General features: G+C 36.4%; 1 protein-coding gene across 1 annotated transcript; it reads left to right on the plus strand.

Moving 5' to 3' along the window:
- The first annotated feature begins 3,233 nt into the window (after positions 1-3,233).
- Positions 3,234-18,587, plus strand: LOC107696380 (transketolase-like). Its single transcript, XM_016496717.1, has 13 exons — positions 3,234-3,489; positions 5,322-5,439; positions 6,560-6,673; positions 6,903-7,000; positions 8,787-8,978; positions 11,689-11,807; positions 11,891-12,087; positions 12,174-12,338; positions 14,224-14,380; positions 14,865-14,995; positions 17,391-17,474; positions 17,661-17,754; positions 18,428-18,587. Exons 1-13 carry the CDS (start codon positions 3,383-3,385, stop codon positions 18,565-18,567), a joined length of 1,716 nt encoding a protein of 571 aa, XP_016352203.1. The 5' UTR covers positions 3,234-3,382; the 3' UTR covers positions 18,568-18,587.
- Positions 18,588-19,304: the final 717 nt, after the last annotated feature.

Consider the following 19,304-nt stretch of genomic DNA (forward strand, 5'->3'; position numbering starts at 1 on the left):
CATAATGGCTTAAAACAACTGTATGTAGGTTTGTGTATTTTTGTGACTTTGGAGCCACCTACCGTTGAGTGAGTGGAATTCACTGTCGTAAATACACCACTGTCTTAATTTCAGTGGATAGCTGTACACATGCATTTGTTGCTGCCTTAAAGCAATCCGCTCTTTTCGCGGAATTTCGTAGCCTACCCGCTCACCAAACATACCCTGCAATAGTATGAAACCAATGTTCATACTATCCATCCTAAAATAGTATGTGAGATTAAAATAAGTGTGTCCCAAAACATAGTAGGCTATGTTGAAAAGAATATGACAGAAGTCCCCGGATGCTCTACTATTTTAGGTAGATTTTTGAAGTGTGGATCCATGCACACTCTAATGGCTAATATTACGCACAATCCATTGCGCTTTGACGAATGATTTGGTTCAGAACTACAAACACGAATAAAAAAACGTTAAAAACTACAAACATGGAGAGGTTTGAGTTACTAATAATCAACATTTAACCTGTTAAATTCTTTTATTTAATGTTATTTGTGTTAGGATATTTAATGTACAACAACAATGTAAACTTTTATAAACATCCGTTTGGCCATTAACTTTTAAATGCATCATGCAAAAAATATGAGCAGACTTCTCTGCATACAGACCCACAGCTGGCAGATCAACGTGCTACTTCATTACTCTCCAATATGGTAGGAAGTTAAATGAAATGAAATGTGGTGGATGTTAACTGTGACAAGATGATTGACAGGCCAGTTTACAGTGACAGGATGCGTGTAATTATGTGACTGAACGGACAGTTAAAGACGCAATTAGTCTATATGATGTTATAGTATGTCCCAAAGCTTGCCTACTCTTCTAGCTACTACACACTCATAAGTGTGTACTTTTTCTTCACCAAAAGAGTACATACTTTAAAGGGGTCATATGATGTTGCTAAAAATAACATTATTTTGCGGACGCCGGCCTGAGTGAGCGGCGGCCGACGGGCTTGAGAACGGCTTGCGGCAACCACATGTGACGACCCCGGGAGTATAAGTAGGCAGATTGAGAACAGAACAGACTTTTGAGGAGAGTGTCAAGGAATTTTTTTTTTTTTGAAGTTGGTCAGTTATGAACTTTAAAGTTTTAAATTCTTGAAAGTTGGTTGATTCGGTAAACAACAAAAACAGCTCTGATCATGTCATTGCTGTTTTCAAGGGTTTTTTATATTTATTTTTTATAATAGGCCTACATACTTTCACCCAAACTGATTAATTAAAAAAAAAATTTTTAAATGGGTAAATCTTACATATTTTTGATTCCTTCATTTTCTTTTCTGACATAGGCCTACTACAATTCTTGTTAGAACACACTAGACATGCTTATTCTGTGCATTTTTAGCAGTGTTCATGTGAAATCATAGCCTGTTTATTTAGTCCCTCAACAGCGTGCTGTCACTTTAATTGAGCGTGAGCAGCACAGTAAAAAATCATTCAGATTTCAGATTATAAAGATCTGTTTGAGCTAGTAAATCTCTTTCTCTTAGAACATTAAATAAAATTCCCCAAAAGAAATGAACATTTTCTCCTCCCTGTCTAACATGAGTCAGTGGATTATTCTGGATTGTCGAAACAGCCATTTGGCGGCCATTAGACATGCTGTATTAAACACAGACACAGAGTAGTAGATTTCCTCTTTCTCTTCCCAACCCATCCTAGTCTTTTTTGCCCTGTAATTTCTCAAAAATCCACAAGATGGCAACACAATTCTTCAACAATGAGCTTATTTCTTTAGTGAACATGAGTTATTTTTATTTTTTCCGTTTTCATTTTAATTTTAGTTAAAGTTTTAGTAGTATTGTTGTGTGTTTGTCATTTTAGTAGTTTTTTATGTATGTCTATACATTTTTTTTTTATTAATTATTTCAGTTTTAGTTAAATTAATATGAGAAATGTTGGCAGCTAGCTGAAACTAGAGGCTGGCAACTAGCCAAATAGCTGAAATAAAAACATCTCAGGTTACTTATGTAACCATGGTTCCCTGAGTAGGGAACTTCGAACTGCGTCTTCTAGGGGTCGCTATGGAGAAACCTAGAGGACGCAGTTCGAAGTTCCCATGAAAGGGAACATCTCAGGTTACTTATGTAACCATGGTTCCCTGAGTAGGGAACGAGACACTGCGTCCTCTAGGTTTCTCCATAGCGACCCCTAGAGGACGCAGTTCGAAGTTCCCATGAAAGGGAACGTTGTTTATATTTACTTCATAATGTTTATTTTATTTCAAATAATGAAAATGATTTTTATTGGTTTTAGTGTTAGTTTCAGTTTTAGTTAACTATATTAAAGCTGCTCTGTGTATCTGTAATGGCACATTTCCAGTGATGATATATTATGCATCTTTTTAGTTGCCAGCAACTTAAACAGATATAAATAATTGAATCATTAAAAAACAAAGTGTTTAGAGTTTAACTGAGTGTGTACGTTTTATTTCTTCGATTTAAAGTTCTGTATTTCATATATTAAAAGAAATAAATATATATATAGCCTATATATAAAAAAACTTAAACTTCAAATTCTTCGCTGCAATTGTTACAAAAATATAATAAAATAAAACTGAATCATTAGACATAAAATGGATTGTTGTTTCATAATGCAGATTGAAAAATAATAATAAAATAAAATCTTTCAATAAACCGTATGAACACATTGTTTAGAAGTCAAATAAAAATATAAAATAAAACCAATCTGCATGTATTTATTAATTCTAAATGCGGATATACCATAGACTTATATAGTTTTTATATAGTTAATTATATTTATGTTAATTATGTTATTAACATATATTTATTTAATATTTTACATTACCACTATCATTGAAAGCATAAGGAGTCGTCTGCTCTGCTCTCTATAGCTCTCGTGAAATAATGTCATACAACAATCGATCTAGTGCAAACAGCCAAAACCTGCCTTAACCTCAAAGGCAATATAGAAATCCTGGCAAGGGTGCGTCCCGTAAAAATGGACCGTATGGTCACCCTATCCCTAAAGTAAAGCCACATGCATGTCCTCTACATTTTCAAAGGACTGAGGCACATCTTTAATCTGGTAATGAGTTTAGATCCAGCAGCCAAAGGTCAAAATGAGTGATTCCTCCTCTTTACTCTCTCTCTGTCTGTCTCAATCTCTCTCTCTTCTTGGCACACACCCACTTCCTCTGTCACAGCCAATACACACTGCCTCTCAACCTGTGTTGCACGCTATAAACTGTGTGTATGTGTGCCCGCATAAAGCAGCCTCCCTCTCCTCTCCTCCTCCTTTTTCTGTCTCTCGCACACACACAACCAGTGCTCTCCTCAACCTCATTCTCTCCTTTCATTCTGTGGCGCTATTAGGCTGAACCCATGGAGGACTACCACAAACCAGACCAGCAGACCATACAGGCACTGAGGAACATTGCCAACCGCCTCCGAATCAACTCCATCAAAGCCACCACTGCAGTGGGCAACGGGTAAGAGTTGGTACAGCTTCTACAAATACCTGATGCTTGCTGATAGATAGATAGATAGATAGATAAGATAGATAGATAGATAGATAGATAGATAGATAGATAGATAGATAGATAGATGTGCACTATGCACTATGCCACTGTTGTGCGAGCATAGATAGATAGATAGATAGATAGATAGATAGATAGATGTGCACTAATGCTCATGCCACTGTTGTGCGAGCAACACCCTTATGCAAGGCATAATCTTTGTCCTCAAATCCTTAGCAAACAGATGGTGAGTGATGCAGCTAGAAAAAGGACAAAATAGATTTTGTAAAAGTTTTTTTTATATTACAGCATATATACACTGAACTTGATATATAATGTTTTAAAAAATAGTTTTTTTTTTTTCATTTACATTTGCAATTACAGCAGTCTAGCAGCTAGTCTTTTTTTCTCATAGACTATGAATCTTTGATATTCTCTCTTTCATTGCCAAGAACAATTTGGAGAACTTAAAAAGGACGTTTTTTTATGGAATGCATGTGGCCTATAATTGACTTTCGCAATATTTGAGAACAATACTACATGCATAATCTCATAATTGCTTTATTAGAAGAAAAAAAAGTTTATGAGGAACATATCACAATTTAGTTTGGCTCACTTTCTTTATTCTATCTGTATTTAGTTCTAAAAACATTAACATCTGCTTTTTCAGTCTTTAGAAGAGAAAAATAGAAAAAAATATGATGAACCATCATTTGTAATGATTAAAAAAAAACATAAATATGTGTTTTAAAACAGGAAAGAAAGCTTGTATTTAATATAATGTAATAAAACTTTATTTAATGTTAAGTAATTATTGGATAATTCCATATTGGTGGCATTGTGGTAGATCTAAGATTTTATGTAATAAATATATATATATATATCTAGATAGATTTTAAACAATAATAATAATAATAAAATCCAATATATATATATATATATAAAATACAGGACTATACAAATTGTTCGGTAATTTCATAATGCTGGAATTGTGGTTAATCTATAGATTTGATATTTTATATATATATATATATATATATATATACAGTATATATATAGGAAGAGAGATTTTAAAGAATATTAATATTAATATAATAATAGTGGGAACTAATTACGCTTCTGAGATGGGTGCATGAAATGGTTGTTGTTTTATACACATGAAACTGCATGTTCTTTCTTTTAGGCAAATGGTGTTTTCTAATGGTACTGCTGAGCTGTTATGTAAACTGCCACATGAATCCAAATGGCGCAGTTATTGGTCTGATGTCTGAAGATGTTTGAGCATAACGATCAATTGCATTTAAACACACTGATTTGTTAGATGAAGATCTGATAGTACGTGACGGTCTGACAGCGAGTTAGTCTCACAGCATGTGGTCTTTAGTGCTGTCTGTGACCTAATCTGGAAACAGGTGGATGTTAGTGGGTGGTATGTTTGCTCAAAGCTTTAGATTATGCCACAAGCGTGGTGCTGGTGGGGCATCCTGGATTAAACATCACCTTTGGCATCCTTTTGGATAGACAGCCACTAATTGTCTTATTCTGACCTTATTCTGTCTTTAAAGGGGTAATGTGATGCGATTTAAATTTTTCCTTTCTATTTGGAGTGTTACAAGCTCTTGGTGCATAAAGAAGATCTGTAAAGTTGCAAAGACTAAAGTCTCAAATCCAAAGAGATATTCAATAATGTTCTTTTTAGCAACATCATATGACCCCTTTAATCTAAAAAATACTGGTTAAATGTGAAACTACCTTCACTTTACCTATCCTTCAGACTCTTTATATATATTTTTTTTAATCGCCAGGCATCCAACATCATGTTGCAGTGTGGCAGAGATCATGTCTGTGCTCTTCTTCCATACTATGAAGTACAGACCAGATGACCCCAAGAACCCCAACAATGACCGCTTCATCCTGTCCAAGGTGAGGTTACGAGAGACTCAGCTAACTGGGATTATTCAGGTGTCAGCTTTAATATTTCAAGTTTAAATCAAGATGACACTAAGTCAGGGGCATGGCATTATTTGGTGCTGTGCCAGTACCATGGTACAGTGATGGTAATACTATAGTACTTTGAAATATACAATGATACTGAATCTATATACCAATGTTTACTATGGTGTTTAAATGGTACTCCTCCTTGATACTTTTACTAATACCATGGTAATGTAAATGCCAATGATACAATACCATGGTATAAAAAAAACATGGCATTAACATGACAAAAAACTTAATACCCTAATCATCCTTAAGGTATACATTTTTTTTTTGATTGACATGATTGTCAATTATGATGGTCATTGATCTTATTAACCATTAATACCTAAAATTAAAGTAATAAATATACAATGATATGTACTATGAGTTCCATGAAAAACACATAGTTCAAAGCTAGTCCAAAATAGAATATAAATAAAATATAATACAAAAAATATTAAATAATATATAATACTAAAGATTAGTGCTGTCAATCGATTAATCGCGATTAATCGCATCCAAAATAAACGTTTTTGTATACTTAATATATGTGTGTGACTGTGTATATTTATTTTGTATATATAAATACACACATGCATGTATACATTTAAGAAAAATATGTTACGTTTATATATTAAATATATTTATATATAATACAAATTATATGACTATAAATATATACATGCAAATACATGTAAAAATTGTCAAAATTGTTGGATAATTGCATAATGGTGATAATAGGTAAATAAAATATAAATATATAAAATAAAAATAGATGTAATAATAATATATGAAGCTATGCAAAATATGTTTATCAGCGGTTAAAGTTTTTTATTTCTTATTTTAATTAATTGTTGGGTAACTGCATAATAGTGGTAATGTAAAATATTCAATAAATATATGTTAATAATAATAATAATAATAATAATAATATAATATAATACAGGCCTATGCAAAATATGCTCATCAAATGTTAAACTGTTAAAAAGTTGTTAAGTAATTTTTGGATAGTTGTGTAATGGTGGCATTGTGGTTGACCCATAAATGTTGTGTTTTGTGTTCCCAGGGTCATGCGGCCCCTGTCCTCTACTCTGTGTGGGTGGAGATCGGCTTCCTGAAAGAGTCTGAGCTCATGAGCATGTGTCAGATCAACTCCACGCTGGAGGGACACCCCACACCTGTGAGTAACACTGATCCAAAATCAGCTGCTCTTCTTTAACATATTCAATCACACTCATATAAAATCAGATCAGAAAATATTTAGCAGCACCGTGAGAAATATTGAGTTTATTGGGTCAGAAATAATTGTTCGTGTTAAACTGTCTGCAAACGCTTGAGCCAATAACCAATGACAGCCGTTATTTTATGTAACATCCACATGTGTGTGTGTGTGTGTGTGTGTTTGACAGAAGCAGCAGTTTGTGGATGTGGCCACAGGCTCTCTGGGACAGGGGCTGGGCATGGCCTGTGGAATGGCCTATACGGCTAAATACTTCGACAAATCCAGGTAAGAATGTTACCCATAAACCCGTACATTCACAATAACAGCATATATTAGGTCTACAGTAACTCAAACGGCTGTATTGCTTGTGCTTTGTTGCAAAGTCCAAATTAATTTGATCTATTATCTAAAATACCCTAGTTTATAGATGCTCAATATGTTGATATTATATGTAAAGATGCAGAAAATGTATCTGTAAAGTTAATAAAAGTTACAGATGTGAAATTGTGTGCTGATTCTCTGGCCGTTTTTCATTAATTGTACCAGTTTTGTATTTACCTGAATGCTCATTGTAATCTCATGTTTGTATGTCCGTGATGCAGATTTTGTGGAGTTTCCCCGTCAAGCTGTGCTTTTGTGATTCTTCTGCTCTAATAATCAAAGCCCCAGCGGCCATCACTCGGTTATTTTTATATCTTGGATAGTATTCAATTTAGGCATAATAATACAAATTATTCCCTAATTGAAACCTAATTTTTGGCCGATCATTTCAAAACGTAACTATCTCTCTATTTGTAATGCATTTTATAAGCCCATAAATACATAATCTGCATGAGTGTTGCTTTGCAGAGAAAGAGGAATCATGCCTGTTGTGTTGTGTAAGAGCACTTTTCTCAAATCCCAGATGATTTCTAATCAATTGAATCTATGTCTTCTAATTCGTGAAAGTCGGTGGCTCTGGTGTGACAGGAAAGTGTCAGGTGGTATTAAGGAGGGCGGTGGTGATGAGGTTTTACACATCAGCAAGCGAGCCAAAAAAAACAAACAAACAAAAAAGAGAGATAAAAGTAAAAAGATATTCACTTGTGTTCAAAAGTTTGGGATTGGTTTGATTTCTTTCAAATTTTTGTGAAAGAAGTCGCCAAGGCTGCATTTGTATGATAAAAATACAGTAAAAACAGTAATATTGTGGAATATTATTACAATTTAAAATAACTGTTTTCTATTGAAGTATGTTTTAAAATATAATTTATTCCTGTGATGCAAAGTTGAATTTTCAGCATCATTACTCCAGTCTTCAGTGTCACATGATCCTTCAGAAATCATTCTAATATGCTGATTTGCTGCTCAAGAAACATTGATTATTATTATCAAAAATGCAAACAGTTGTGCTGCTTCATATTTTTGTGGAAACCATGATATGCTCCCCCCCCCAGGATTCTTTGATGAATAGAAAGATCAAAATAACACTATATTACAATTAGAAATCTTTTGTAACATTATTACAGTCTTTACTTTTCACTTTTGATTAATTTAATGCATCATTATTGTATAAAAAATAAATTATTATAAAAATAAAATTACTGACTCTAAAACTTTGAATCGTAGTAGTATAAATGATAGATAGATAGATAGATAGATAGATAGATAGATAGATAGATAAGAAAAACAAGAAACAGAAGAAAAACTTTAAGAAAAATACATATTTACTTTATTTTTACTTTTTGATTAAATTATTTGGCACTGAACTTTGCATTATTTTTATGTTTGGGGTCCAGAGTGTGGAAACCAGAATACTGACATATACATTAATCAAGTAGGCCAGAAAGTAAAAGAAACAAACCCACCAAGAAAAGAATAAATGATCCCCCAGCACTCAGAACACCTTCGCAACCACCCACATCGTCCTAACAACCACATAACAATGTGCTAAAATACATTTCAAACAGCTTAGCTATACAGCATGACAACCACTAACAACACTCTTCCATAATGATGGCAAATTTGCACATGCAAGCACCATTTTCTTTAGAAGATGCAAAGATGTAGCGGTCTTTTCACTCTTCTGCAGTTACCATGTGTATTGCCTGCTGGGGGATGGAGAGATGTCTGAGGGGGCCGTGTGGGAGGCCATGGCCTTCGCGTCCTACTACCAGTTGGATAATCTGTTGGCCATACTGGACATCAACCGGCTGGGCCAGAGTGATCCAGCACCACTGCAGCACCACGTGGAGAAGTACCAGAGACGCTGTGAAGCCTTTGGGTAAGTTGGGTGGTGGTGGTAGAAGGCATGGGCTGGGAACTAAAACATTGTGGGTTCAAACCCCAGAACCTCAGATCCATGAGGCGTCACCACTGGACCCTTGGGCGAGACACTTGACCTCTAGTTGCCCTAGGAGGGCTCGGTTCAAAATATCTGAAAATGGCATAGGTGAATTTCTCAAACATGTCATATTTCAATCTAAAATCAAAAGAAATAAGAAATTATTTTTGCTGATTTGCTGCTCAAGAAACATTGATTATTATTATCAAAAATGCAAACAGTTGTGCTGCTTCATATTTTTGTGGAAACCATGATATGCTCCCCCCCCCAGGATTCTTTGATGAATAGAAAGATCAAAATAACACTATATTACAATTAGAAATCTTTTGTAACATTATTACAGTCTTTACTTTTCACTTTTGATTAATTTAATGCATCATTATTGTATAAAAAATAAATTATTATAAAAATAAAATTACTGACTCTAAAACTTTGAATCGTAGTAGTATAAATGATAGATAGATAGATAGATAGATAGATAGATAGATAGATAGATAAGAAAAACAAGAAACAGAAGAAAAACTTTAAGAAAAATACATATTTACTTTATTTTTACTTTTTGATTAAATTATTTGGCACTGAACTTTGCATTATTTTTATGTTTGGGGTCCAGAGTGTGGAAACCAGAATACTGACATATACATTAATCAAGTAGGCCAGAAAGTAAAAGAAACAAACCCACCAAGAAAAGAATAAATGATCCCCCAGCACTCAGAACACCTTCGCAACCACCCACATCGTCCTAACAACCACATAACAATGTGCTAAAATACATTTCAAACAGCTTAGCTATACAGCATGACAACCACTAACAACACTCTTCCATAATGATGGCAAATTTGCACATGCAAGCACCATTTTCTTTAGAAGATGCAAAGATGTAGCGGTCTTTTCACTCTTCTGCAGTTACCATGTGTATTGCCTGCTGGGGGATGGAGAGATGTCTGAGGGGGCCGTGTGGGAGGCCATGGCCTTCGCGTCCTACTACCAGTTGGATAATCTGTTGGCCATACTGGACATCAACCGGCTGGGCCAGAGTGATCCAGCACCACTGCAGCACCACGTGGAGAAGTACCAGAGACGCTGTGAAGCCTTTGGGTAAGTTGGGTGGTGGTGGTAGAAGGCATGGGCTGGGAACTAAAACATTGTGGGTTCAAACCCCAGAACCTCAGATCCATGAGGCGTCACCACTGGACCCTTGGGCGAGACACTTGACCTCTAGTTGCCCTAGGAGGGCTCGGTTCAAAATATCTGAAAATGGCATAGGTGAATTTCTCAAACATGTCATATTTCAATCTAAAATCAAAAGAAATAAGAAATTATTTTTTCTTTAAAGAAAAGTATGCCTGTTTTTTTTTTTTGGACCATAATGATTTTGTGCACTGTGGCAGTATGTTCATGACAATTAAACAGAATTGACCCTTTGCAAAGACCTGCCACCCTTCGTTACTGTTGCTATGTCCAACAAGCCATGGCAATCTCATGCCACACATCATGTTCTCACACAGTGAAAAATACATCACGGAGCAAAGAGGAAACTGACAACACACTGACAGACAAGACAAAGCAGATTCCTTTTGGTATGAAACAAAGTCTCAGCTTTCAAATTTTGTAATTTTTTAAAAGAAATTCAAACAATAAATACCATTTTGTGGCTCTTTAATATGTCGTGACAGATCGTGGTAGCGTCTCAGTTCAAGCGACACCTGAACCGATCATCTATTCCTCTTTACTAGTTATAGCACGAAACAAACATGAACATAAGAAGGTGTCTTGTTTCAATTGTGGAAAGACATAAATACACACCATTTTTCAAGTTCAAGTCCACCGACGTTAATCTATTCTCCTGTCTGGTTTGTTTGTTGGACAAAATGGCAGATTCAGCTTTATGATTGGTCAGATCGCCTGTCAATCAAATTCCAGGTGAAGGGTGAATTACATAAGCAAAATGATATCAAAAGTAAAACGGCTGCATGCATTAAAGTAACAAGAAATTGGGGTTTAAAGGTTCCTAATTATGATGAAAATAATGTCACAATTTAATATAAACAATTCTATTTAATTTGAATATTTGTTTAGATTCATATTTTAGATAACCTAAAAAGTATTAATAGTTACTTAGTTGTCGTTTTTAAGCTACTTTAGACTACTTTTAGCTCATTTTATTGTGTTTTTTGGAAGATATGCCAGTGCTATTTTAGTATTATTCATACACTGTTATAGTAGGCCTATGTATTATTATTTTGAGTTTTTTTTTTTCACTTATTTAATTTTTTTAGTTTAAAGTTTAGTAATTTTGTTTTGTGATTTTGTGATTTTTATTAGTTTTTGTATTTTAGAACATTTTGATATAGATTTAATTTATTCTTTTTATTTCAGTTTTAGTAATTGTAGTACTTCAACTTAAACAAAAATGAGAAATGTTGGCTGACTAACTGTTTATTTAAAAAATTAAATAATAAATCTATGTTTTTTTTTTGTTTGTTTTTGTTTTAGTCTAGTATTTTCATTTTATTTTATTGCTTTATTTTATTTTTAGTTAGCAATAACAACTCTGGGGTCTACATGTTGATATGTGTATTTATTTGTGTTTGTGTGTGTGCAGTGAAAAGCCATCAGTTAGTTTGTTATTTGTTGTTGTTGTTTTTAGGTGGCATGCTATCATTGTGGACGGCCACAGTGTGGAGGAGCTGTGTAAAGCCATGAGCCAACCACGCCACCAACCCACTGCCATCATCGCCAAAACCATCAAGGGCAAAGGCATTCCTGGTATATTTCTTCCCATTACTTCCAAATCTATAAATACTGATATAGCTCCATATTCTTTGATGAGAAAATTCTGTTATCCTCAGTGGCAGAAGATAAGATGGGATGGCATGGCAAGGTGCTGTCAAAGGACATGGCAGAGAGCGTCACGAGAGACCTCCAGAGCCGCATCCTCAACAGTAACAAGCGCATGTACCCGGCTTCACCCATTGAAGACACTCCACCCATGAGTCTACGCAATGTCCGCATGCCCAGCGCTCCCAACTACAAAACTGGAGAGAAGGTGAGAGTTCAAGGCGATGGATGGATGGATGATATATTGGTTTAATATCATGGTCTAGCTCTCTCCACCATGCCCTTTTCCAACAGATTGCCACCTGCAAGGCGTATGGGATGGCCATGGCCAAACTGGGACGTTATAACGAGCGAGTGGTGGCTATGGATGTCGACACCAAAAATTTCACCCACTCAGAAATCTTTAAAAATGAGCATCCCAACCGCTTTATTGAGTGCTACAGTGCAGAGCAGAACATGGTAGGAAATTACATCATGATGATATTTTAAAGAACCAAAAATGGCAAGTACTTCCTTTTAGCAAATCAGACAAAAAACTTGCCATAACTGTCCTGAATTCCTGGTTGAAATATAAATTTTCCATATTAATATTTTAATATTAAAAGGGATGGTCCACAAGTCAAAATCTGCTCCAAACATGTCTATGAAGTAACATGTAATTTATTTAAGCCACAAAATAAACTTAATTCCATAAAATTATTATAATGAACTATGCAAAAAGTATTTCGCACATCTCCAGCATGTTGTATAATTATCAAATCAAACATAGTTCACCCCTCACACACGTTATCAGTGTGTTTAAGAGATTAAAGCAATTATCAAAGTTTAATTTTCCAATAAAAGATGATAATTGTTTACATGATTTGTTACATTTAACTGTTACACAAAACGGTTTGTTACCAAACATTCTTCGAAATATCTTCTTGTATGTTCCACAGAATGACTGAAATTTCATTTTTGGGCGGACTATCCCTTTAATTGCTATATTTTAGCAGCCTTGAGAGTTTTCAGAGCCAAATCAAAGGTCTGCACATTTGAGAGACTATCTTAATGACTGAAACATCCTTAAATGCTCCCTAGATTGTTCTGATAAAGCAGTGCTCTGGGATTGGCCATGTAAAACGCCCCTCAAAGCACCAAAGTTGCTGGTTTGTTGAATAATACATGGCGCTCTATCCATAATGCAGCAGTTAAGATGTGACCCACTTACGCTCCATTTTGCACCACGCCTTGCTGCAGTGCTTTTCCCCGAGAAGCCATGCAGAAAACCTGCGCCGCCTCTTTTTCATCTCATAAGCACATTCTTTATGATCTGTATAATTGCTGTTAGCCAAAATATTTCTGCTTTGTCTCTATTTAGTCATTGTTCACTTGGTGCTTGTGGGAGGTAAAATGTAGGTCACTCATCAGTCGTTTTGTGTTTTGGGAAGCGATCGTGATGGACATGCAGAAAATCTGAATACTAATGAAATGGTCAGAGTTCAAATCTGTGCTAAACTCAGCATTTAACCAATCAGAGGCAAATTAGAAGATATGTATCAATAGTTTAGTTTAGTTTAGTTTATTTATATAGCACAATAAAACAACAGTCGCTGAACCATTGTGCTGTACAAAAAATTGTAAAACCAAAATAAAAAACACCAATCAAAACAATAAAAAAGCATACAAAGACATAGTACATAGAGAGGAAAACAAGCTCATATAATTATTATATTATTATTATTATATATTATTAATTGCAAATATGTTTCAAGCATTTTTGTTATTTGTAATCATTTTATATTAATGCCTTATTTATTTATTTTTTATTTTACATTTATTCAGTCTCACATGTGGTATAGAGTTAAGACTTTCCATTGCTGAGGCTGAGGTTATATTCTAGATGATGACTTGCATTGAGAGGATTTGAGACAGGAAACAGGAAATGATAGCAGTGTGTGAGCTGCACACTGGTAATTCCTCTCAGATGAAGGATAAAATGGAGTTCCTGTTTAGCGGATTCCATGAGTCTCTTCCCTAGTATATTACAACCTACTAAATAATGAGGATGTATGAGCTATTAAACTACTTATATCTGGTTTATCTACCCATAGATTACCAATGTCATTTATTTCAAAGATTTACTAGTGTGTTACTAGATTTACTGGTTGGTTGCTGGAGTGTTGCTAGGTTGCTCTTGTGCTGGCCCATGTTAAAAGAGTCCAGACTTGCTTTCTCAAGTTTTTTGCCCACTATCATCCAACACATGTAAACCATAAGTCTGATCTGTAAGAAAAGTATGTATTTAACAGGAATGTAGTGGGATCAGGAACAAAAAAACAATAACGATATCCAACTCTCATAGGTCAGCGTTGCCACAGGCTGTGCGGCACGTGAGCGAAATGTTGTGTTCGCCAGCGGCCTGGCGACCTTCTTCACCCGCGCCTACGACCAGCTCCGCATGGCCGCCATCTCAGACAGCAACATAAACCTCTGTGGTTCCCACTGCGGCCTGTCCGTCGGTAAGAAGTGCTTCCTTTTTTTTAAGGCTACAATTGATTTTCTAACAGACAGATGCACTCTCCAATCAAAATCATTCCTTTTAAGCCCCGCCCATTTCCAGCACCTCCCATTCTCCTCTTTCAAACGTTGCAGCTGTGACTCTAACGATGATGTTTTGGAATAGATTTGTGAGCGATTCACCCCTCCTTTTTCCTGAAGCTGTCTTTCTAATGTGTGTTTTGTTCTCCTGGTGGTCTGGCGGTGGTGCGACTCTTAGCACAACCCCTTCTCCCTCTCTCCCTCCCCCTGTGTATCTCGGAGGCTGTCTCCGGGTGACCTGGCATCCCCTCCATTAGCACAGGTACACTGCATGCCAGTCCGACTGTCTGTACACCTGCCTGACTGTCTGCTCGACTGTCACATGCGTATGCACCTGAAATGCAAATGCTGTTCGGTCTAAATTAATAGTGCGAGTATGTGGCTGGTGTTGTGTGTGTGTTTCAGGAGAGGACGGACCGGCCCACATGGGGCTGGAGGACATGGCTATTTTTAGAGCCATCCCCACTGCCACCATTTTCTACCCCAGTGATGCTGTGTCTACTGAAAAGGCTGTGCAGCTTGCAGCCAACACAAAGGTTGGCATGATATATCTACTATTATGAGTAGGCAAACAGTACAGATTGGTTAATAATTTATGCCAATAAAAAAATTTGATCAAAATATTTTAACACATCAATATGGAGTGAAAACAGTCTCAAAACCTCCTACAAATGCATACAAGAGATCCACACTTGCACACACAATCCACAAACGCACGCAAGAGATCCACTCGCACACGAATCCACGAACGCACGCGAGAGATCCACTCGTGCATACAATCCACAAACGCACACGAGAGACCCACACTCGTGCACACAATTCACAAATGCACGCGAGAGACCCACACTCGTGCACACAATCTACAAATGTACGCGAGAGATCCACACTCGCGCACGAATCCACGAACGCACGCGAGAGATCCACTCGTGTATACAATCCACAAACGCACACGAGAGACCCACACTCGTGCACACAATTCACAAATGCACGCGAGAGACCCACACTCGTGCACACAATCTACAAATGTACGCGAGAGATCCACACTCGCGCACGAATCCACGAACGCACGCGAGAGATCCACTCGTGTATACAATCCACAAACGCACACGAGAGACCCACACTCGTGCACACAATTCACAAATGCACGCGAGAGACCTACACTCGTGCACACAATCCACAAATGTACGCGAGAGATCCACACTTGCACACACAATCCACAAACGCACGCGAGAGATGCACTCGCACACAAATCCACGAACGCACGCGAGAGATCCACTCGCGCATACAATCCACAAACGCACACGAGAGACCCACACTCGTGCACACAATTCTCCACAAATGCACTTGAGAGATCCACTCGCGCACACAATCCAGAAACACACGCGAGAAACCCACACTCGTGCACACAATCCACAAATGTACGCGAGAGATCCACACTCGCGCACACAATCCACAAACGCACTTGAGAGATCCACTCGCGCACACAATCCACAAATGCACGCGAGAGACCCACACTCGTGCACACAATCCACAAATGTACGCGAGAGATCCACACTCGCGCACACAATCCACAAACGCACTTGAGAGATCCACTCGCGCACACAATCCACAAATTTTATAAGGAATTCAGAATTGAATTGAGAATGCTTTTTAAATTCCAATTTTAATGCAGAATTGCAATGTATGCAATGTAAGTTCAATTCAAAGACATTTATGTAAGTTTGTAACTATAAATGCTAAGTTGATCAAGACGATCTTAGAATCATAGATAGAAAAATCTTGTTAAGGTTACTCAATATATTCAAGTTTTCAAAAATTGGCTTCTGAGTAAACTTGAATATATTGAGCAATCTTAACTCGATTTTTCTAAGGCAGTAAGTTTTGCAAGATTTTTTCAAGTAGAGTTAACAAATTGACATTTACAGTGTACAGTGATTGGACAAAAAAATTTGAACACTTGAGAAATAGGCCAGATTTCTTCATTAAGGTGTTTGATCACCATTTGCATTCAATACAGCTTCCAACCTTGTTAGAATACATTCAGACAACTTTTGAATAGTCTCCATCTGAATATTGTCTATAAAAACATCTGCCAGTTGCTTTAGAGATGTTGGATGAGTGAATCTGGTTCTCACTCTTCTCTCCAAAACTACCCACAGTGGGATGATAATATTCAAGTCAGCTGGTTGAAGTTCATCTTGGTGTTTCAACTATCCAGGTTTTATGATCACAACTCAATCTTTATCACATTTTATCATCGGTGTCTGTGATTAAAGTTTTAGTAATAGCAGCTCTTTCATTAATGTTCTCTGTGGTCAGTTTTTGAAGAAACAGGATCTTCAAAGTGAATATTGTGGTTTGCTGTTACATTTCTGCAGTAGTTCTGTGTTGTTTGGACTTCTTGTTCGACGACCCCTATCGTTTACTTTAGGTTTTCATCCACTATTCTTCTTCGCTGATTAAATCTTGCCATGCTTTGTGTCCGCAGTCATGATGACTGTTGTTCTTAAAACACCAAACAAGAAGTCACCCACTTCACTAAGTGCTTGTACTAACCACTGCTGAACACAACTTACACTACACTGATATACTGTACAACCTAAATAATATATACAACAGAAAGATAAATAAAAGATAATCGCAACATTCGTTTTTTTCAGTGTGGCTTACACAAATGATATCGACCCCTATAATAACGGGTGTTCACATTATTTTGTCCAACCCCTGTAGATACGTAATTTCCCAGAATGCATTGCATGTGTTCAATTGCAATTCAGTACATTTCAATTCAGCCTAATGTTAGATATGGCCAATTCAAATTCACACTCATGAATTGAAAGCAAGACAATTCGAATTATAATACTATTAAAAACTATCAGAAAAGTATTTTCTTCTTCATATTTCTATCAATTTTCTGGATCTGGACTTTAGGGGGTTTGCTACATCAGGACCACTCGTCCAGAGACTGCAATCATTTACGACAGCAATGAGGACTTCCATGTTGGCCAAGCCAAGGTAAAGCTGTCCCTTAATCATCATTCAGTAATAAAATATATGAGACTAAAATGAGATATTAAATAGATTTAAATCAATTTCAAAATAATCATACATATATTATAGATGCACTGTGTTGAGCTGCATTATTAATATTATATGAGAATGTACGATAATGTACCATAAATGTATAAATGACCTGATTAGGTGGTGTGCCAGAGTAAGGAAGATCAGGTTACAGTGATCGGAGCTGGAATGACCCTCCATGAAGCTCTGGCTGCAGCTGAGCAACTCAAAAAAGGTACAATTAAATAAAGAGATTGTAAAGTATATATCTCATTCAAAAGGCTGAGGTCAGTAAAATTTTGTACATGTTTTTGAAGGAAGTCTCTTATGCTCACCAAGGCTGCAAAAATACAGCAAAAACAGTAATAATGTGAAATATTATTACAATTAAAAATAACTTTTCTATTTTAATATATTTTAAAAATTATAAATGTCTTTACTGTCATTCTTGATCTATTTAATGCATCCTTGCTGAATAAAAGTGCTGATAAACTTTAATAATAATATAATATAAAAAGAAAACAGTATTTTTTTTTCTGTGTACAAGAGTGGTTTTGTCTACAAAATAATTAGTGAGTTATAAGATTTCCTAAGTCTTAATTGTTAATGTCATTTTTAAATGAGCTGGATTTCATTGTCTCTTTATTGATTATCTTTAGTTAAATATATAGCATTATATTAGTCATAGTATTATTTTACATTTATGTAAGTAATACATAGTTTTCTTTACTGAATAAGATCTAGTAAAGAGTTATTTAAAAGTGCATGCAGCAGGTACTACTTCATATCCTTAGCACTGACTTAAGTTGTGTGTCTCCTGTACAACGTTTCTCATTTGTTCATTATTGTGATGTATGTGTGAGCTTAATGTAGACTCGGGTATATGTGCTTTGTGTGTCATTCCCCAGAGAGGATTTACATCAGAGTGATCGATTCTTTCACAATCAAACCCCTGGATGCCAAAACCATCATCGACCATGTGCGCGCCACCAAGGGTCGTGTCGTCACCGTTGAGGATCACTATTATGAAGGTGGGTTTCTAGCTTAGAGCACATTATCCCTTGTCTCAAGCACATATTTCAGCCTGGCTGCACATCCAAGTAGCATGAACAGCACGTTCAGCCGAGCAGGGCTGTATCGGTTCGTGAGTGCAATTGGCTGGCTGGAAGAAACATGATGTGTTGGCAAATTGTCATTGGATCGGGAAGCGAGAGGCATTGTGTTTTTTTAGCCGTGTCTCATTCTGTTCATTCGGGTGAAAAAAAGACAGAGAAGCGGATGGCTGTCAGGTCTCCTTAAGCAAATGTACGGCCGCGGGGCTTGTCATGTCCTAGATTACACAGGTGGCCCTGGACCTGGCATTTCTGCCTTCGTGCCAGAGGAGGAGTGAGGCTGGATGAGAAAGAGAGAGAGTTTAACATCCACAATCATTCTGAAGGCAAACATCCCCTCTGCCCTGAGGGAGAGAAAGAGGATCGGGATGGACAGAGAGAACGTGTGATCGTAGCAAGGTTGAAAGCAGAGGCATGTGGGGATAAAAAGAGATTTGGATAGTCTATCAAGGCATTATGTCAAGCATACATGAAATTTAAAAGCAGAACATGGTGCAGAAGGTCAAACAGTGACCTTTATGCACAGGTGAATGCTAATTTAAAAACAGGAGATCAAGTTTAATATGCTTTCTTGATGATAAAAAGAGCTTAAGATGGTCTATTTTGCTGGTTTTGGGCACAACCAACTAAACCAGCTTGGGAACTCTTTTTTTTTTTTTTTTATCAGCAGCAG

This window comes from Sinocyclocheilus anshuiensis, unplaced genomic scaffold (genome assembly GCF_001515605.1).
Source record: "Sinocyclocheilus anshuiensis isolate Anshui unplaced genomic scaffold, SAMN03320099.WGS_v1.1 scaffold313, whole genome shotgun sequence".
In the NCBI taxonomy this organism is placed as follows: Eukaryota; Metazoa; Chordata; class Actinopteri; order Cypriniformes; family Cyprinidae; genus Sinocyclocheilus; species Sinocyclocheilus anshuiensis.